The 18561-nt window shown below is 63.0% G+C and overlaps 1 protein-coding gene across 5 annotated transcripts in view; it reads left to right on the top strand.

The window, feature by feature from the left end:
- The first annotated feature begins 2213 nt into the window (after nt 1-2213).
- Nucleotides 2214-18561, top strand: part of SCUBE3 (signal peptide, CUB domain and EGF like domain containing 3) — a 31672-nt gene continuing 15324 nt past the window's right edge. For 3 of the 5 annotated variants that reach the window (XM_065854535.2, XM_071817774.1, XM_065854536.2), the window contains exons 1-6: nt 2215-2876; nt 11721-11843; nt 12351-12476; nt 14686-14820; nt 16086-16211; nt 16993-17109. In XM_065854535.2, coding sequence (XP_065710607.2) covers nt 2366-2876; nt 11721-11843; nt 12351-12476; nt 14686-14820; nt 16086-16211; nt 16993-17109 — 1138 coding nt within the window. In that variant the 5' untranslated portion in view covers nt 2215-2365. Of the gene's footprint in view, nt 2877-11720; nt 11844-12350; nt 12477-14685; nt 14821-16085; nt 16212-16992; nt 17110-18561 lie in introns of all 5 variants that reach the window. The other 2 variants (XM_071817778.1, XM_071817777.1) reach the window with 1 other exon arrangement.

Genomic DNA, 18561 nt, shown 5'->3' with positions numbered 1-18561 from the left:
TGATCTTTTGCTTTTATTCCTTGGCTGAGGACCGGAGCAGGGTGCAGTAAATTTTCATTACTCCCCATGTAACCGTTTCAGCATGGTTGACAATCCTTGCCGGCTCTTCAGTGCCGAGCACAATGGGCTGAATCTTCTGGCCCTACATGAAGCCAAAGCAAATGAATTTTGCCCAGAAGTGCACGACGGGGAGCGGAGGCGGCGGGGAGGGTCCTGCCACCTCCTCCCCACCTGGAAAACCCGCGCAGACGCGCGTGTGCCTGGCTCTCCCGAGGGGCTCCGGGGCTCCCGGCTCCGCGCCAGCCCCGCGGCAGCCGGGGCGGGTGCGGAGCCGCTGGGCCGAAGCGCCGGGCTGTCTTGTGGGCGATTTAAGTGTGATTCATGGCTCTCCTTCCAGACCCGCTGTGTGATCTCAGGAATCCCCATCTGCACGGCGCGGGGGGACGTCCCTGCGCTCGGGGGCACCGCGGCGCGCCTGGCCCCGGGGGCTCCGCCGGCCCCTCTGCTCACCCAGGCACGGGCTTTTGGAAGAAAGAAAGCTTAGAGCTATATATATCTATATATATATATATATAATTTAAGGGAGTTTCTGGACATCAGCAGCCCACCCAACCCTGCTGTGCCGTGGTGCTTTGTAACCCCCTTGCAGGAGCCAGATGTGGGGTTCATGTCTTCGCTCCACCCCCCAGCGCCAGGCACTGGTTTAACTGGGAGCGCATGAGCGAGGCGCTTGCTCGTCCCCCGTGTGGCTGCCCGGTGTTTTGGCGTTTTGATTACATACAATACTGTGTATTTAAGACTGGTTTATGGGTGTTTATACTAATGCGTAAACCTGTAATTTAGAAGCTTGGTTATAAATCAACATCGCTAAAGGTCTTGTCCCTCGTGCCTTGAGATCCGTCTCCAGATTTAGCAGACAGGTTAGAGAGGAGGCCTGTTTGCTTTTCCTCGGGTTATGATGATAAAGGATCGGAGCCGGGCTGCGGGTCCCGCTCCAACGCGGCAGCTGGGCACAGTGGAGAGTTTATTATTGACTCTGCTCTTACAGCCACCGTGAGGGACACTTGTGTTTACACGGCAAACCCCAGCCTGGAAAGTGAAGCGGTGCCACAGCTGCTGAGCGGGCGCTCGCGGGAGGCCGGTGACACCCCCATAGTGCTGTTCCTGGCTCGCGCCATCCTGGGACGTGAGCTGCGTGGACCAGAGCCCCTTCCTGCTCGCTCTCCTGCTTCCCGGGAAGGGGTCGGTGCCCGCGGGGGTCTCAGCCCCTGGTGCTCTGCATGGGGAGGTGCTGGTGGCAGGCGGAGCTGTGTGGGTGCAGGATGCTCTGAGGGAGCGCGTTACCCGCGGCCCCGGCGCTGGCAGGGACCCGGCGCGCGGCCCAGCTCCGCGTTCCGTGCGTGCTGCTCTCCCGGCCCGCCGTGCTGCCTCTGGCCCTGCAGAGCCGACCGGGGGCCGTGCGGTTTGTAGGGACGGTGTAACTAGACATGGGCTCCTCAGCATCCTCCTGTCCCTGCAATCTGTCCCTCTGCTCCGCAGCAGGATGGCAGCTCTAGCAGGATGTTTCCCATCGCCTCCAGCCCCTGTTTTTGTACGTCCAGGGCTTATTGGGACAAAAGAGCATGGCAGAGGCTGCAGGGGCAGCGCGGCGGGGAGGGTGGCAGCTGTGGGACCCCCGTTCCCGGACAGGTGGAGTCACCGCACACGTCTCCTGGCCCCACTCCCGGCCTCGGCTCCCCCTGCAGTTCCTGGCTCGGGGTGTCGCGCCTGTCCCGGCTCCAGGAGCAGAAACAGCCCGGGCGAGGCGGGGGCGGCACAGGGTCCCCTGCGCCCCCGGGACGCCGCCTGCGGGCCCGGGCTGTGAGCAAACAACCCCCCACCCGTATTTCCAGTGCCCCCTCCCCCTTGCCACCAGCGGGGCTGCTCTCGGGTCCCCTTTCCCCGCCCGGCAGCCCCGGCCGCTGGCGCTGCCGACCCCAGGCAGCCCGCGCCGCCTCAGAGCTCTTGTTTGCGGGGTTTTTTTCCTGATATATATATGTATATATATATATAATGATTTTTTCCTTCCCGGTTCTCTCCACCCGCTGCCGTCCCCTCCCGGCCGCCCCCGCCCCTCCCGGCCGCCCCAGCCCGGCTGCCCGCGGGGTGCGGAGGGTCCGGGGGGGCCCCCATTGATCGGCCGGGCCGCGCTGACCCCGCTGCTCCCGGGAAGCAGTCGCCATGGCTACTGGCCCTGCCGCTCCAGCGCAGACTGTAAATTCCTGCAGGCAAAGCCCGGCCTGGGGGGTGCGAGGGGGGAGCCGGGAAGGAGCAACCAAAGCCAAATAGAAAGAAAGAAAAGGCTGGAGAAAAGGGCGTTGCTTGGATGGGGCTCTCCTTTCCACTCCCCTTTCTCAGGTCCCCAGCACCAGGGCAAGGCGCCCGCTCCCCCTCCAGCGCCGCTGCTGCTCCCTTGCAGAACTGGAATTGGCTGGGATTATTTAAGGAAAAAAAAAAAAGAAAAAAAAAAGAAAAGAGAAAAGGAGAAGGGATCAGAGAGAGGGCGATAGAGTCCGCTCTCCTCCAGCTGCCCGGGCTCCTTCGCTCACTCTCTCCTCTTCAGCAACACCAAGAGCCCAAACTGAACCCAGAGCAGCTTTTCCCATCAGTTCAGTTCCCTTCGCTCCCCCGTCTCCCACGGCGAGGAGAGAGCCCCTTCCTCCTCTGGTTCCCTTCGCGCTCAGCCTCGTTTCCTCTAAAACACCAGAAGCCCCCTTCTTGCCCCCGCTGCTCCGTGCAGACTGGGATTGCAATGGGAGCCCTGCAGACTGCTGGATTGTCCATCCTGCTCCTTCTCCTGCACCCTGGGATCACGCTGGCAAATAAAGCCGGCCAAGGTAAGAGAAACCTCCCCAGCGCGCAGGTTCGCTGTTCGACGCGTGCGAGGCGGCCGGACCTCCTCTTTGGATCTGGGGTTTATGTGCAGGCTGGAGAAATTAGCAGCAATAACAACAAATAGTGGAGGGGACTGAAAACGTTGCTTGCAGATATTCTTGCCTGCTGCCTTTGATTGGGGTTGTTTTTCTGTAAACTCTTTAATGAGCTGCGTTTCTTACGCTTCCTTTTCTCGGTCTGGACTCTGTCTCAAGGCAGAGGGTGCAGAGGTAGAAAATTAAGGGGGTGCAAACAAGTCTGCACCCATCACAGGGAACATTGTGTTTGGAGGGGCTGGGGGGCTGTGCTGGTTCGGGGTTGGGGTGTCTGCGGGACGGGCAGCACCCGGGCGCGGGGCTGGTGCGGGTGGGCGGAGGGCAGGGGCGTGCGGCGCCGGAGCGCGGGGTCGCTGCCCCCGCGTTGGTGTTTCGCTCAGCTCTCAAATGCTGTGCTGCAGGGGCGCGGGCTGCGGGAAACTTTGGGGAACTGAACGCAGCAAAGCCTGAAAAAATAGGGGAGCCCTTTCCCCACCTCCGAACAGGGAGGTACGTCCTGTCGTTATCACCAGGCTGCGCTGCATGGAGCCAGAGCTGCTCCTTCCCAAACGTACACATGCAGCTTTATGTATGGTCCATCTATACCTTAGGTTTTCTATAGCACCTCTATATTTAGCTTGGACTTTTCTCTACAGACACGCGCAGGAGTGCGCGCACAGCCCTACGTGCCTGGTGTTGGCTGTCTTGAAGGCGTTTTTCTCCGTAGTTCCCCACTACCTATGCAATCTGTTGGGTGTTCTTTGGGGGGTTTGGTTGTTTTGGTTTGTTTTTTCCATAGCGCTCAACGGTATGTGAGATACATCAAGCCAGCTTTGGCTCTTGCTGTCGTAGTAGCCGCGCGTTTGTGCGTGCAGTGAGATTAGAGAGTGTGGATGGGATAGAGGAGCGCAGGGTGCAGCTACAGATCTCTCGTGGGCATCAGCGGCCGCGGCTGCAGCCAGCGCTGGGTCGCCCTGAGCCCCGTCACCGACAAAGTTAGGAGGAATTTCAAGGCTATTGTCTTATCTGGCTCGAAGTGTTTCTACAACAATAGATGACTCTTCAGGAGGGCAGTCTGGGCGAGCGGGGAGATTTCCAGGGCAAAGGTTTGGTAAAGGGGCGTCCAGCTTCACGTGCACTTTTGCGATTTAGGCTTAGAAAGGAATGCTTAGGTTTTCATCCCCCCTCAAATTATCTTGAGTGTATGCATTGCTTTCATTTCTTATCATAATATTTATTTATTAAGGCCTTTTGGTTTCCAGTTCCATTTAAGCCTGAGCCAGAATTGCATTAAAATAGCAAAGTAAAATTCCATCGTGCAGAGACTTGACAGATCCCTCCGGGGCAGGAGAGGGTGGAGAGGGGTGGGCCCGATCCTGCACCGTGAGCCGGATCCGGTGCAGTGAGCCCGATCCTGTGCGGTGAGCCGGATCCTGCGCCGTGAGCCGCCCGGGACGGCGCTGGCACCGGGGCTGGAGCGCAGGGTTAATCCCGACCACGGCGGGGGCGCGGGTGGGGGCCACGAGGGCTCTGGGCAGACCTGGACCCCGTCCTCTTTGCATGGGGCTGAACTCGCAGATAAAACCGTGTTTTTCCTAGAAACCCGCTATGGCCTGGTTTTCTGCATGCACAGATGGCGCTGAGCTCTTAGACGCCACCCCATGCACCTGGGGCGCGTTTTAGTGGGATGTTTCTGGAAAGCACCGCACGTCCCCCCCGAATCCGTGGGGTGATGCCCCAAGGACGAGGTTCACAGCACCCCGCTGCCCCTCTGGGGACAGCCACCCTCGCCAGGCGGCTGTCGCGGGCTGGGGACAGCTCCCGTCCCCTCGGATGGGCTTGTTCTGCTGCAACGGCCACACCATGGGGAGGGCTCCCCGGCTCGTTCCTCGCCGCGTTGCCCCAGCCGGCTGGGTCTGCAGGGCAGGCGGGGTTCGGGGGGCTGGCCCGGGGGTGTCTGCAGGGCTGTGGGGTCGCTCTGTGCCCAGGGGAGCCCCTGACGTGCACTGAGCTGGGCTGAGCTCTCCCTGCAGTCCCCGCGCTGAGCTGCTGCCGTGCCTGCAGCGCCCCAGGGTTTCGGGCAGACGACACCACCCCCAGTCCCACCCAGTGTCCGTCAGTCTGTCTGGCAGGAGCGTGTCCTGAGCTCCCACTCGCACAGAGCGCTGCCCGTCGCGGGAGGACGGGGCTGGGGGCTGCGGGTCTGTCCCCCCGTGTCTGGGCAGCCCCAGGTCCGGCCTGGCCGGGCTGCTCTGGCCGTGTCCCCCAAACTGCGGAAACGTCCCAGGATTTGCCACCTTTTCCTGCAACTGAATCGCAGGGCCCCCCGGCGGTGCCGGGCAGGACAGGCAGCGTCCCCCGGGGTCCCGGCACCCCCGTCCGCAGCCCCTGCCACGCGCCCAGCGCGGTGCCACCTGTGGGACGCCCAGCCCTGTGGCTGGTGACCCGCGTCCCGCGCCAGGGCCGGTTCGGCGGGATGCACCTGCGGAGCCTACGCCGCCAGGGCTGGTTTTCATGTATGTATTTTTGTAGGAGCCTGACATTTTCCAATTGCAGCGAGACGCCGATTGATTCCCCTCCCACCTCTGCCAAACCTCCTCCCCTGGCCTCCGCTTTCCTCCCTCCGTGCGTTCACAGTGTGCGACTGTTGTGCCTGGCCCCCCCACCCCTCTGAAATATGAAATGTAAAACTGTAAACATCTCAGCGTGCAGCGGTTCAAAGGGGATCTTTGACTGAGGGCGCCCGACGTGCCTGCGCCGAGATGGAAACGGGGAGCGGGGGTAGGGAGGAGGGAAGAAGACCGGTTTTGTATCTGCCGACGGAGTGTGAACACCGGGCACCTCGAGCGTTCCGAGCGGAGATGTCGCCGTCTCCACGCTGCTTGGGACCGTGTTTGGGTTTTTTTCTTTCATTTTTATCTAGATTGTGCCTCCGCAGGCGGTCACGCCGGAGTTACCCATCTAGGAGAAAAGTATGCGTGAATAACCTTAACCTTCGCTTCCAAAATGATGAGTCCCCCGAGAGGCTTTAGGAGAAGCCTGGGGTGGGAAATAGAGTTTGCTCCGTGCCGCGATGCTGGAGGACACGCGGCCGCTGCCCCGCGGAGATCTCGCGCCTGTTCCCGAGGCTGCAAACAGGCGCAGGCGGGCGTTGCTGGGCAGGCAGGGCCAGTGCGATGAGCCAAGGGAGCAGCAGCAAGGACGGCTCCCGGGAATGGGCTCGCTCTCGGTGCAGAGCATCGGCCCCTCTGAGGGGAAACGGAGCCGTGGCACCCGGGTTGGCGCCAGGGCTGGGATGGGGACGGGGGAGCGTCTCCAGCCCCGGGTGTGCTGGTGGGTCCGGGATCCACCGGGATCCTGGCTGGGGCGGGACGTGGGGAGCTCAGCTCTGCCCTGCAGGAGTGGGGGGTGACGGGGGGAAAAGGCCCCTTTTGGGGTGCTGCCAGTTTTGGGGAAGCAACACCTGGGGCGACAGGTGCAGAGCAGAGTCTGGGCGGGGCAATGGGGTCAGCAGCTGGGACCCCCCAGGTCCTCTCTGTGGCTCGTGGCTCCTTGTCCTTCACCCGTGCTCCGTCGTCGAGCGCCGCGGCTGCTGGGAGAGCCAGGAGTGGGGTCCCACCCTGGGGCTGGCACAGGGTCCCATCGTGCTGTGGGACACAGACACCCCCTCTGGCCCAGGGACCCTGGCACGGCACCCCCACCCCAGAACGAGCCATCGCCGAGCACCCGAGTTAGGATCTCGAGTTCAGACGATGCACCTTTGGCCAGTTTGAAACAACCCCCCCGAGCACCTCTCCCCGGGCAGCCCCGCGGGGGACGCCATGGGCCGTGGGCCGTGCCGTGGGCTGTGCCGCAGCCGTGGGCTGTGCCGTGGCCGTGGGCCGTGCCGTGGACCGTGGGCTGTGCCGTGGGCTGTGGGCTGTGCTGTGGGCTGTGCCGCAGCCATGGGCCGTGGGCCGTGCCGTGGGCTGTGCCGCAGCCGTGGGCTGTGCCGTGGCCGTGGGCCGTGCCGTGGGCTGTGCCGCAGCCTTGGGCTGTGCCGTGGGCTGTGCCGTGGGCTGTGCCGCAGCCGTGGGCCGTGGGCTGTGCCGTGGGCTGTGCCGTGGGCTGTGCCGCAGCCGTGGGCCGTGCCGTGGACCGTGGGCCGTGCCGTGGACCGTGGGCTGTGCCGTGGGCTGTGCCGTGGGCTGTGCCGTGGGCCGTGGGCTGTGCCGTGAGCTGTGGGCTGTGCCGCAGCCATGGGCTGTGCCGTGGGCTGTGCCGTGGGCTGTGCCGTGGCCGTGGGCCATGGGCTGTGCCGTGGGCTGTGGGCTGTGCTGTGGGCTGTGCCGTGGGCTGTGCCGCAGCCGTGGGCTGTGGGCCGTGCCGTGGGCCGTGCCGCAGCCGTGCCCCGCGCCCATGCTGCCCCGGGCAGCGCAGATCGGCCTTCAGGGTGAACAAATGATTAATAAAGTGCACCGCAGTGTCTGAGGTGGTTGTTAATACCCTGGTAAAAAGAGCTACTGAAGCTATAAAGCTTTAATTTGGCATTAAGGCCGAGTGGAAACTCCGTGTGTCTGCCAACAGCTACACACACGTCCCTATACAGACAGGCTGTTAATATATATGCCTATATAAAAATAAAGAATAAAATTAATTTGAAAAAGAAGCTGAAGTACTTGAAGAAGAACGAAGGAGGACGGTGGCTTTGTCTGTTCAGGGGGTTTCTGGCAGGTTTTTGCTTCCTTGTCTCAGCCCACTCCTCAGATTTATTGGTCCTTTCACCCTACGGATAAAACCATCTTTTGCTATTTATTTTTTTAAAAACAAAATAAGGAAGTGAGGAAAGAACCTCAGTCCAGGCTCTAAAAATACCCAAGCTGTTGCTTTATCCTCCGTCAGCGTCATGGGTCGCGGGCAGCGTGACACCGCGGGGCGCGCACGCGGGCGCCGGTGCCCGTGGGCTCTGCCACCGCCGGCCCCGCCGGCCCCGGCCGCGTCCCTTCGGCCCCCGTGGGCGCGCGGGTCCAGGGGCTGGCGGTCCCGCGCTTGGCGTGCTCGAAATGGCAGTGGCGCTGGAGCCGTCTGCCTCCGCTGCCTTTGAAATGGAGAATAAAGCTGCAGCTGGAGCGGAACGGGGCCCAACAGCCCGCGCTGGAAAATCCCACCCACAACGGAATAAAAAACATGGCCCGGGGCGCGGGGCGCAGCCTCCGCCCTCCCCGCACACCCGCCCGGGCGGCGGCCCTGCGGAGGGCGCCCTTGCCTCCATGAGCCCCAATTAGCCCCGTGGGGCGGGCAGGGCAGGGGCTGCTGGGCACGGGGGGCCGGGGACCCCACGGGACTCGGCATCTCCAGCAAAACTCAATTCCACCCCTGCTGCAAAATCCTCCGGTTCTGGGGATTTGAGGCGTGATGCGCCCGTCTCCGTCGTCTGGTTTGGGCTCATTTCAGGCAGCTTTGGGTGCAAAAGGGTGTCTTTGATTATCCATGCAGGAACAGGAGTGAGGGGCTGCAGGGATCCTGCACCCCCAAGGACCCCCCGTGGGTTTGGAACCTGGGCCTCAAACGGTCCCGTCCAGCAGGGCCCAGCGGTGGGGGCGTCAGTGAGGGTTTGTCCGTCTCCTCTGTGCTGGGCTGCAGTTGGCATCCCGGGCCGGGCACCTGCAGCGCTGCCCGGCGTGTCCGGTGCACCCGGCCCTCCCTGGCGGGAGGCGCCTCTGGGGCTGCGGAAGGTGCGAAACCTGAGCTTTTCAGAGAGCTTTTTGTACTTCACCCGTGGTTTCTGAAGGACACTTCTCAGCAGGGGAGCTCTGCATTCGGAGATGGGGATGGGCGCGAGTCCCGGGACGGCTCCGGGCGCTGGGGGGTGTTCAGCCGCGCCTCCCACGCGCTCACACGCACTTTTTCCCCTTTTTGCTGATCCTGTAACCTTCCAGAACGTCTCCAGCTTTGGAAAAATTACAGAGTGGCAAATGTATAATGTTTTCTTTTGTACTTTTGCTGCTGCGTAATCTTCCCAAAGTTAGAGAAGTTTTGAACTTGCAGAATGGAAAAAAAAAGAGAAAAAAGTAATGTACATGCGTGAGTGGGAAAGGCCCAGCACCGTGCGCAGCCCGCGTGGGTGCCGTTCGTTGTGTGCAGCCCCCGTGGGTGGCATTCACTGTGTGTAACCCCCCGTGGGTGCCATTCACTGTGTGCAGCCCCGCGTGGGTGCCGTTCATTGTGTGCAGCCCCCGTGGGTGCCGTTCACTGTGTGTAACCCCCCGTGGGTGCCATTCACTGTGTGCAACCCCGCGTGGGTGCCGTTCATTGTGTGCAGCCCCCGTGGGTGGCATTCACTGTGTGTAACCCCCCATGGGTGCCATTCACTGTGTGCAACCTCGCGTGGGTGCCGTTCATTGTGTGCAGCCCGCATGGGTGCCGTTCGTTGTTGTTCAGCCCCCCGTGGGTGCCGTTCATTGTCTTTGAGGGCGAAGAAGGAAAAGAAACAGAAAATCAAACAAACAAACAAGTGAGATTTCTGGCAACAGGCTGGGAAAACGTCTGTGGTGCGATGGCTGATGGACGCTGCACGTTTGGGGTGTTTTTAAGGGAAGGAGCGAGGGGAAGTGCTTCCTCCTGCACCAAAGGCTCTTGGAGCCTGCAGATGCGGCCGGGAGGAGCGAGCGGCGCGCTCCGGCGGGGCTTCCTGCTGGTGATCGGTGGGACCCCAGCGCAGGGTGGGCAGTGATGCTCTCCTGGGTGCAGGGTGGGCAGTGATGCTCTCTTGGGGTGCAAGGCGGGCAGTGATGCTCTCCTGGGGCTCAGGGTGGGCAGTGATGCTCTCCTGGGGCTCAGGGTGGGCAGTGATGCTCTCCTGGGTGCAGGGTGGGCAGTGATGCTCTCCTGGGGTGCAGGGTGGGCAGTGATGCTCTCCTGGGGCTCAGGGTGGGCAGTGATGCTCTCCGGGGTGCAGGGTGGGCAGTGATGCTCTCCTGGGGCTCAGGGTGGGCAGTGATGCTCTCCTGGGGCACAGGGTGGGCAGTGATGCTCTCCTGGGGTGCAGGGTGGGCAGTGATGCTCTCCCGGGTGCAGGGTGGGCAGTGATGCTCTCCCGGGTGCAGGGTGGGCAGTGATGCTCTCCTGGGGCTCAGGGTGGGCAGTGATGCTCTCCTGGGTGCAGGGTGGGCAGTGATGCTCTCCTGGGGCACAGGGTGGGCAGTGATGCTCTCCCGGGTGCAGGGTGGGCAGTGATGCTCTCCTGGGGCACAGGGTGGGCAGTGATGCTCTCCTGGGTGCAGGGTGAGCAGTGATGCTCTCTTGGGGTGCAAGGCGGGCAGTGATGCTCTCTTGGGGCACAGGGTGGGCAGTGATGCTCTCCTGGGGCACAGGGTGGGCAGTGATGCTCTCCCGGGTGCAGGGTGGGCAGTGATGCTCTCCTGGGTGCAGGGTGGGCAGTGATGCTCTCCCGGGTGCAGGGTGGGCAGTGATGCTCTCTTGGGGCTCAGGGTGGGCAGTGATGCTCTCCCGGGTGCAGGGTGGGCAGTGATGCTCTCCTGGGTGCAGGGTGGGCAGTGATGCTCTCCCGGGTGCAGGGTGGGCAGTGATGCTCTCCTGGGTGCAGGGTGGGCAGTGATGCTCTCCCGGGTGCAGGGTGGGCAGTGATGCTCTCCTGGGTGCAGGGTGGGCAGTGATGCTCTCCTGGGATGCTGCAGGGCGCGGGGTGGTGGCAGCGCGGTGGCACTGTGGCCAGGAGCAGGATGCCGGTCCCCGTGCAGTCCCACCGCCGTCTCCGCCGCGGTGGGTCAGCCTCCAGCCCGTGATTAATGGCCCAAGGGAGGCCGTGGTGGCCGCGGGCCATAGCTAATGTCAAATAACAAATATGAATGCGGGCTGTAAATATTTATACAATGTGCAGGCACGTGCCGCCTCCCCGGTGCAGAGGCAAAGCTCTTCTCCCGGCCGGGTGACTCACATCTCCCGGCACAAACCCGGGGTGGCCGGGACAGGGCTCGGGCCGGCGCTCCTGTGGCCATGGCCCCGGTCCCGGCGGGGCCGCCTGCGCCTGGCAGGGATGTTTCGTGTCTTTGGGGACGTCCCGGAGCGCCTCTCTTCTGGGGGTTGCTGAAAAGGAGCATTTTAAAGGCAGCTGAGAGTTTCACCAGCCTCAGGCATCTCTTTCTGGGGTACAGGGAAGCTGAAGGGACCCCCATGTCCCCCTTCCCTGGATGTCCCAGGTACCACAGTGCTGCATCCCAGATTAGCGGGTTGAGGGGCAAAGGGGGCTGAGTGGGACGTGGATTTTGGCCGTACCCATGATGTTTTTCCCAGTTCTCCCTCCTGCTTCCCGCTCCTGGCTCCCAGGTTTATTTAGTGCGGTCCCTGCTAATTCGTGCACATTCCTCCGCGCCTAAGAATAGAAAGCGATGACGATTATTTGGGTGACTGGTCGGCTCAGGAAATGGCTAATTGGAGACAGAGACTTTCACCTCTGCCTGGGCTGGCTCCAGCCTGGGCTATGGGTGCCTGAGCGTGCTTCCTACCATCAGACTCGTGAGAGGGTTGGGGGTCTCAGGGTGGCTTCTACAAGAGCGGGGACACGGGTGGTGCTGTTTGGGAACAGACCCATGGTGTCCCACAGCGAGCCCATCACCAGTTGCTTCAGGGCTGGGTACAGCGGAGCTGTGAAGGAGCAGAGCAGCGGCGTTTCTGCTCCGAGCCCTTCGGGTTCACACGTGGGTTGGAGAGCTGGGGGTCCTGGTTCCATTGCCCCCAGCTCTGCCCATCGCTCCCCTGCCTCTCCCCTCGCAGACACTGACGAGTGCGTGGAGGGCACCGACAGCTGCCACATCGACGCCATCTGCCAGAACACCCCCAAGTCCTACAAGTGCATCTGCAAGTCTGGCTACACCGGTGACGGGAAGCACTGCAAAGGTAGGGACACAGGGCCCAGCCGGGGCCCCTGCAAGGACTGGCAGCCGGGCGGGTGACAGGCAGGAGGCGGCTGGCCAGCAGCGTCCCCTGCCCTGCAAGAGCTGGCTTGCCAAGAGCCGCCTTTGCAAGGCTGGGGCTGCCCAGGCCTGGAAAGGTCACCTGGGGCTTGTTTTAAGCAAAGCTGGGGTTTTTTTAACTGCAGGATTTCCAACCCAAAGGCTGTAAAACTGGGTTAGCAGATAAAGCATGAAAAACTTAAAAATAAGATACACAGATATAGGTGATGTAGATATATATAGATATAGACAGACAGATACATGCAACTGGGAGCAGCCTGGAAAGAAAATGGGCTCCTTGGAGGAGCAGCACCAGGAGAGCAGGAGCAGGGCAGGGGAGCAATTCCAGCTCTGCTTGGGTGAGTGCAGGGCTGGGATGGCCCAAGCGCGAAGAGCAGAGGATTGGAGCGCGGTCCAGGCAGCCCCGCAGCTCCTGCCCCTCTCCCTGCAGACGTGGACGAGTGTGAGCGGGAAGACAACGCGGGCTGCGTCCACGAGTGCGTGAACATCCCCGGCAACTACCGCTGCACCTGCTACGACGGCTTCCGCCTGGCACACGACGGCCACAACTGCTTAGGTGAGGGACGGGCCCCGGCACGTGCCAGGGTGGGATTTTGGCACGTCACCGCTGCTCGGCAGCTCTGGCACCTTGGCACCATCCCCAGACCTGCTGCAGAGCTGGGAAACCGCAGTGGCGCTGCCGGGGCAGCGAGCCGGCTGCAGACACGTCCCGTGTCTTGGTGGCTCACCGGGGACAGGACTGCTGCCCGTTGCGCAGGGCGATGCTGGGGCAGGATGCCCTGTGCGGGAGGGGAAGTTTGCTCCATCGGTAGACTGGGGGATGCTGGGGCAAGGCGAGACAGGGAGGGTCGGGTTTGGGGATGCTGGGAGTGAGTTGCAGCGTCCCCACGGCCGCATCCGAAGTCAGGACCAGCAGTGGGCTCAGCCGCGCCTGCCGCTCGCTCTGCTCCTGCCCGAGGTCAGAGCCGCACCTGCCAAAATAGATGAGTTAATAGCAAGTACGGTGGGGATGGGAACCAGCAAGGGGACTGGGTAAATAATCCCTGCGCCAAGACAAACCCGGCCTCTGCCCACGGAGCGGCCGTGCATCCTCCCGCCGCGCCCCACCGCCCCAAACTCCATCCGGCCGCGGCGCAGCCGAAGCTGCCGGCGACCCCGGCGCTGGCCGGGCCTGGCACCCGCGGGGGGATCGCCGGGCACGGGGCCGCCCGCCGTCCCTCCGCCTGCAGCTCTTGGGACTTTCTAATTAGTGTCTGCAGAGGGGTCATTAATGAGCTCATCACTGGAAGGAGGAGGAGGGGAAGGGATTATGGGCACATACGCTTTGCATTAACCAGCATCATCGGGATCTTTGCAGCCTCCTCGGGGAGGGGGGAGATTTACACAGCTGGGAGGAGGCGCGGGCGGGCGGCTCTGCCTTCCTCTCCCGGGGGAGGATGAGCCCGGGCAGAAGAAAGAGAAGCCGGGCTGGGCGAGCCGCTGACGCCGTGTGTTTACGGAGAGGGGTGGGAGGGACGGAGGCGCGGGAGCAGCCGGCTGAGGGGGCTGGGGGGCTGGAGCCCCAGCTCCCCCATGGAGCTCTTCCTGGGCTTGTCCCAGCGGGGCATCTCGGGCGCTGTGCTCTGCCGCGGGGCTGCGCCAGCTTTATCCCCTGGAGCCCGGTTTACAGCCGAGGAAGCGGAGACCCCCTGCGCTCTGCTGGGCCAGCCCGGGGGGCAGCAGGGGCGAACCTGGCAGTGTTTCCCCATCCTCCACCCCTCCCATCCTGCCAGCATCCCCTCCTGGCCAAGAGAGACAGAGCCGGGGGTCGTGCCCAGGCTCTGCTGGCGCGGCGGGCAGTGCCCGAGCTGGGGGGTGGGCTTCAGCCCGGCTGCCCCCGCGTCGCCCGCCCTGGGCGACCTTTTGAACCAGGACAGGGATTTGAGCCCCCGTCCTGACACAGACCTCGCTGGCTTCCGCCCATCTCCGTTGCATTTAATAAAACAGGTATTAGGGCAGCAGGGTCTTGTTTCAGCCCTCGGGTTTGAACGGCTGCCTCCTAATTTTTGTGCAGAGCTTGAAGGAGAAGTCGCAAGACCTTAAGCTCTGGTTCTAAGCAGGGGGATTTGAGGAGAGTTATTGGCATCTGCAGGACATAGCATGGCCGAGACGAGCCTCAGGGGAAGCTGCAAGCAGCGGGCAGTCGCTCTTCGTTAGACGAGGGATTCGCGGGGCTGGAGCAGGAGCAGCGGGGCGAGGGCGCTGCTGCCGCCACGGCTGCGCACCAGGAGCCCTTCCAGCCTCGCTTCGTTAAACCGAAACAGGCCCGGGGGCAGCAGATCTGCTGGGGATTTGAGTCTCCTTACAATCATTATCCCCGCGCTGGGCTAAGGTTTCCCAGCCCCCTAATGAAGTGCAGGCGTCCCCGGCTGGCGAGGGGCTCATTGGGGCTGGGGGCGGCTGCGTGGCCAAGCGCCCCGGCGCTGCGGGGAGGGGGCACAGCCTGCCCGGGGCTCTGGGACGAGGCAGATCCCCTTCTCTGTGGGTCGGCGTTCCTGTCTGCACAAGGAGACCCTCTTTGCCCGTCGGCCGCGGACGCTGCGTGGCCTCTGAGACCCGCCCCGTGCTGTGCTTCACCCTCATCCCCCGCAGCCCTGGGGCAGCTCCTGTTTTCCTGGCCGGGGGCTGTGGGACGGGAAGCGGAACGCGGCAGATCCGTCCCACGCGGTCCCTCGTGCCCCCGGCGTGCGCAGCGCCCTGCTCACCCCGTCCCCCTCCCCGCGCAGACCTGGACGAGTGCTCGGAGGGCAACGGCGGCTGCCAGCAGACCTGCGTCAACATGATGGGCAGCTACGAGTGCTTCTGCCGGGAGGGCTTCTTCCTCAGCGACAACCAGCACACCTGCATCCAGCGCCCCGAAGGTCAGTGCGCGGCGTCGCCCGCCGCTCCGGCGCGGGCCGGGCGGGGCTGTCCCCACCGGCCCCGGCCACGCGGGGCTTGGCTTTGGGTGCTGGCTCCTGACCCTTCTCGGTGTGCAGATTTATTAGGAGCACATCGAGAGAGGATGCTGTGGGGCTAATAAACATCTCTGTAGCAAAACCCACACATGCCCCTTTCTCAAGCAAAATAATATTGCATGGAGGACATTAATCCTGTATCCAAAGTATTTTATTAAATGTAAGGTACCCGGAGATCCTCACGCCACCCCGTGAGACTCATCCTCTCCTGCCGAGTCTTGCGCAGCACTGAGCTCTTCGTCTTGGTATCAGCTCTAGATTGCTGCCGTCTGGAGTGATCTCCTAGCCAAAATAGGAGGAAATGAGAGATTTTTGCATCTCTGCTGATTTTTATCTCCACTGCTTGGCGAAGCCAGCTGAGTGTTTTGCTTTCCTCCTTCCCCCTTCCCACTTGGGTTGTGATGTTAAAGTCTGCTCTGACTTTACTGCTGGCCCTCGGGCACTGCCAGGGCAGGAGCTGAGTGCTGTAGAGAGCTAAACCTCAGCGTTACGGCTGCTTCCTTCCTTCTGGGGTCCCGCCAGCTCCGGGTCTCTCCGGCTCTGCCAGGAGGCTTTCTCCTTTCTGTTTTCATTTTCCCTCTTGCATTCCTCTGTCCCTCCTGATGCAGAGGAGGTGAAATGCTGCTGGGGTGAGAGACCCAGGGGACGGTCCCGGGGCTCCTGTGGCGCCATGGCCCTCTCCCTTGGCCCGGCCAGTCCCTCCCGGTAAGGAGAGGCCAAGGGCTGGGGTTGGCTGGGCTGTCGGTGCCTGTAAACCCTGTTGTGCTCAGCCTGGCGACGCCAGCAGAGCCACCGAAAACAAAAGGGGAGCAGGTCCTGGCACCAGCTCCAAGGTGGGAGGTGGTGTTAGAGAGGGAGGATGAAGGGGCGCGTCCCCGCCCGGCGGTGGCTGCAGCGGGGATGTGGCTGCGTTGCGCTGTTGTGCAGCACAGGAGGCTGCCGAGCCCGGGGAGCCTCAGGAAAGCGGCGTGCGGGGCCAGCGGGAGCCACGGCTGCCGGCGCCTGAGCCCGCGGGAGCCACGGCTGCCGGCGCCCGAGCCCGCGGCCACGCTGGGACGTGCGGGGTCTCTGCAGGTGGCCGGTGGTCGGGACCCGTTTGCCTGCAAGGTGGCGGGGCCGGAGGTGCCGCTGCGCTTTTGGAACTTCTCTTTGCTCCCTTCTCTCTCCAGAAGGAATGAACTGCATGAACAAGAACCACGGCTGTGCCCACATCTGCCGGGAGACCCCCAAGGGGGGCATCGCCTGCGAGTGCCGCCCCGGCTTCGAGCTCACCAAGAACCAGCGCGACTGCAAACGTAAGGACACTCCAGGGGGGTCACGGCCTGCCAGGGACCACCAGCCTTGTCCCCACACGCTGTCCTGGCCCAGCTGCAAAGCCCTGGCCCCACCGGTAGCAATTGGTTTGCGGAGCCTGAAGCCCTCTGGCTTTGTTTTCCTCCAGCATGCCCAGTTCTGCCTGTGTTGCCCTGACAGACGATGCTCCTGGCATCCCCTCTGCCAGTAACGGGGTCCCAGAGGTGCAGCGTCCCCTGTCCCTGTCCCTGTCCCACCGGCTTCGCTTTCCCAAGGGAGAGGAGCCGGGAGAGCGCAGTGGGCACGGGGGAACGCAGGAATCCTGTCCCCGGGGGCTGTGGTGTTCTCAGCCTGTCTGATCTCCTGCCAGCATCTCCCTGGCACTGCCGGGGTTACTGAATAGATAGATACGCGTTTATGCAATTCTGTTTGGTTTGTTTCTCCCTTGCTGATGAGCGGAGCTCGATGGACCGTACGCCTCGCCCCTCGGGAGCGCTGGCAGGGGCTCCCAGCAGCACCTGAGCCGTTCCAGAGCTCAGCAAAGTTCCACCTTCCCCTGTAACACCAGAACCACAGCCAGGGGCCACCAGATATGCAAAGGGAAGATGCAAGAAACCACATAACAGTTTGCATGTGCCAAGATCCCGCAGGGAAAGTCGAAGGGCTTTGGAAATGATCTGGGAGGGAGGGAGGCAGGGAGGGGCAGCTCTGGGGGCAGGGAGGTTTGTCCAGGCCAACTCTGGGGTGCTTTTGGGGATGCTGACGGTGCGTTGCCTCCCGCAGTGACCTGCAACTACGGGAACGGGGGCTGCCAGCACACCTGCGACGACACCGACCAGGGGCCCAAGTGCGGCTGCCACGTCAAGTTCCTGCTGCACTCCGACGGGGTGACGTGCATAGGTGGGTGCGGGCGGGGACGTGGGCCGGGGTGCGGGGTGGCTCGTGCCCCTCCCTGGGTGATTTGCTCTTGGCCTGAGGAAGGGATTTTTTTCCAAGCTCTGGGAATGTGCCGTTTCCTTTTGCTGAGGCCGGAGGAACGCGGAGCGTGGCAGTGAGGGGCGCTGTGGGTGCCTGCGGGGCTGCGTCGCTGCTCAACCACAGGGAGCAAAAGTGGCTGTGGGGACGTTTGAGGGGACATGTGGGGACAGGTTGGTTCTGCCGGGAGGGGGCAGGGGACCCTGCCTGGCTCCCCGCTGCTGGAGGGACAGGGGAGATGTCCCCACGCTAGAGATCATTACTGTCACTGCAGCATTCGGGGAGGGACACAGAGGGGACAGCGTTGGCTGCGGTGACCTGCTCTGAGTTGGCACGGCAGGGCCTCGGCTCAGGAACAACTGTCTTGCAAAAAAACACCCCAAACCACAACAACCTGACAACTCAACCACCCCCAGAATTGTCCTTTTCCCGTGTGTGTTTTCAAATTGTGAAACATCAAACAGAGATAGAAGCTTTACTGGTCTCGTATGCCTGTGCTGTTTAACAGCTGATTTGATTTAAAAAAACGTTATATTCAGGGAGAGATTTGATCCGCAAATTGCTCTGGACATTCGAGTTCTTATTGCAAAGTAAAAAAGGAAAAGGAATTGAAAGAGCGAGCGAGGTTTTGGCTGCCGTGTCCCCACTGTGCCCGCACAGAAAACGCCCCGCGCCTCCAGAGAGGCTCCGTCCTCGGATGAGCGGCGGGGGAGCCCCGGACCCGGCTGCTCCGCAGCGCGAGGGCGCCCGGGGCCGAGCTCCCAGCAAACCCTCCTGCGCGGCCACCTCGGCGTCACCGCTGTCCCCCAGAGCAAACCCTCCTGCGCGCCCACCTCGGCGTCACCGCTGTCCCCCAGAGCAAACCCTCCTGCGCGGCCACCTCGGCGTCACCGCTGTCCCCCAGAGCAAACCCTCCTGCGCGGCCACCTCGGCGTCACCGCTGTCCCCCAGAGCAAACCCTCCTGCGCGCCCACCTCGGCGTCACCGCTGTCCCCCAGAGCAAACCCTCCTGCGCGCCCACCTCGGCGTCACCGCTGTCCCCCAGAGCAAACCCTCCTGCGCGGCCACCTCGGCGTCACCGCTGTCCCCCAGAGCAAACCCTCCTGCGCGCCCACCTCGGCGTCACCGCTGTCCCCCAGAGCAAACCCTCCTGCGCGGCCACCTCGGCGTCACCGCTGTCCCCCAGAGCAAACCCTCCTGCGCGCCCACCTCGGCGTCACCGCTGTCCCCCAGAGCAAACCCTCCTGCGCGCCCACCTCGGCGTCACCGCTGTCCCCCAGAGCAAACCCTCCTGCGCGCCCACCTCGGCGTCACCGCTGTCCCCCAGAGCAAACCCTCCTGCGCGGCCACCTCAGCGTCACCGCTGTCCCGCAGCCG

Source organism: Patagioenas fasciata, chromosome 21, assembly GCF_037038585.1.
Source record: "Patagioenas fasciata isolate bPatFas1 chromosome 21, bPatFas1.hap1, whole genome shotgun sequence".
NCBI lineage: Eukaryota > Metazoa > Chordata > Aves > Columbiformes > Columbidae > Patagioenas > Patagioenas fasciata.
Note: the sequence above shows the minus strand (reverse complement) of the source record. Positions and strands in the feature narration are given on the sequence as shown.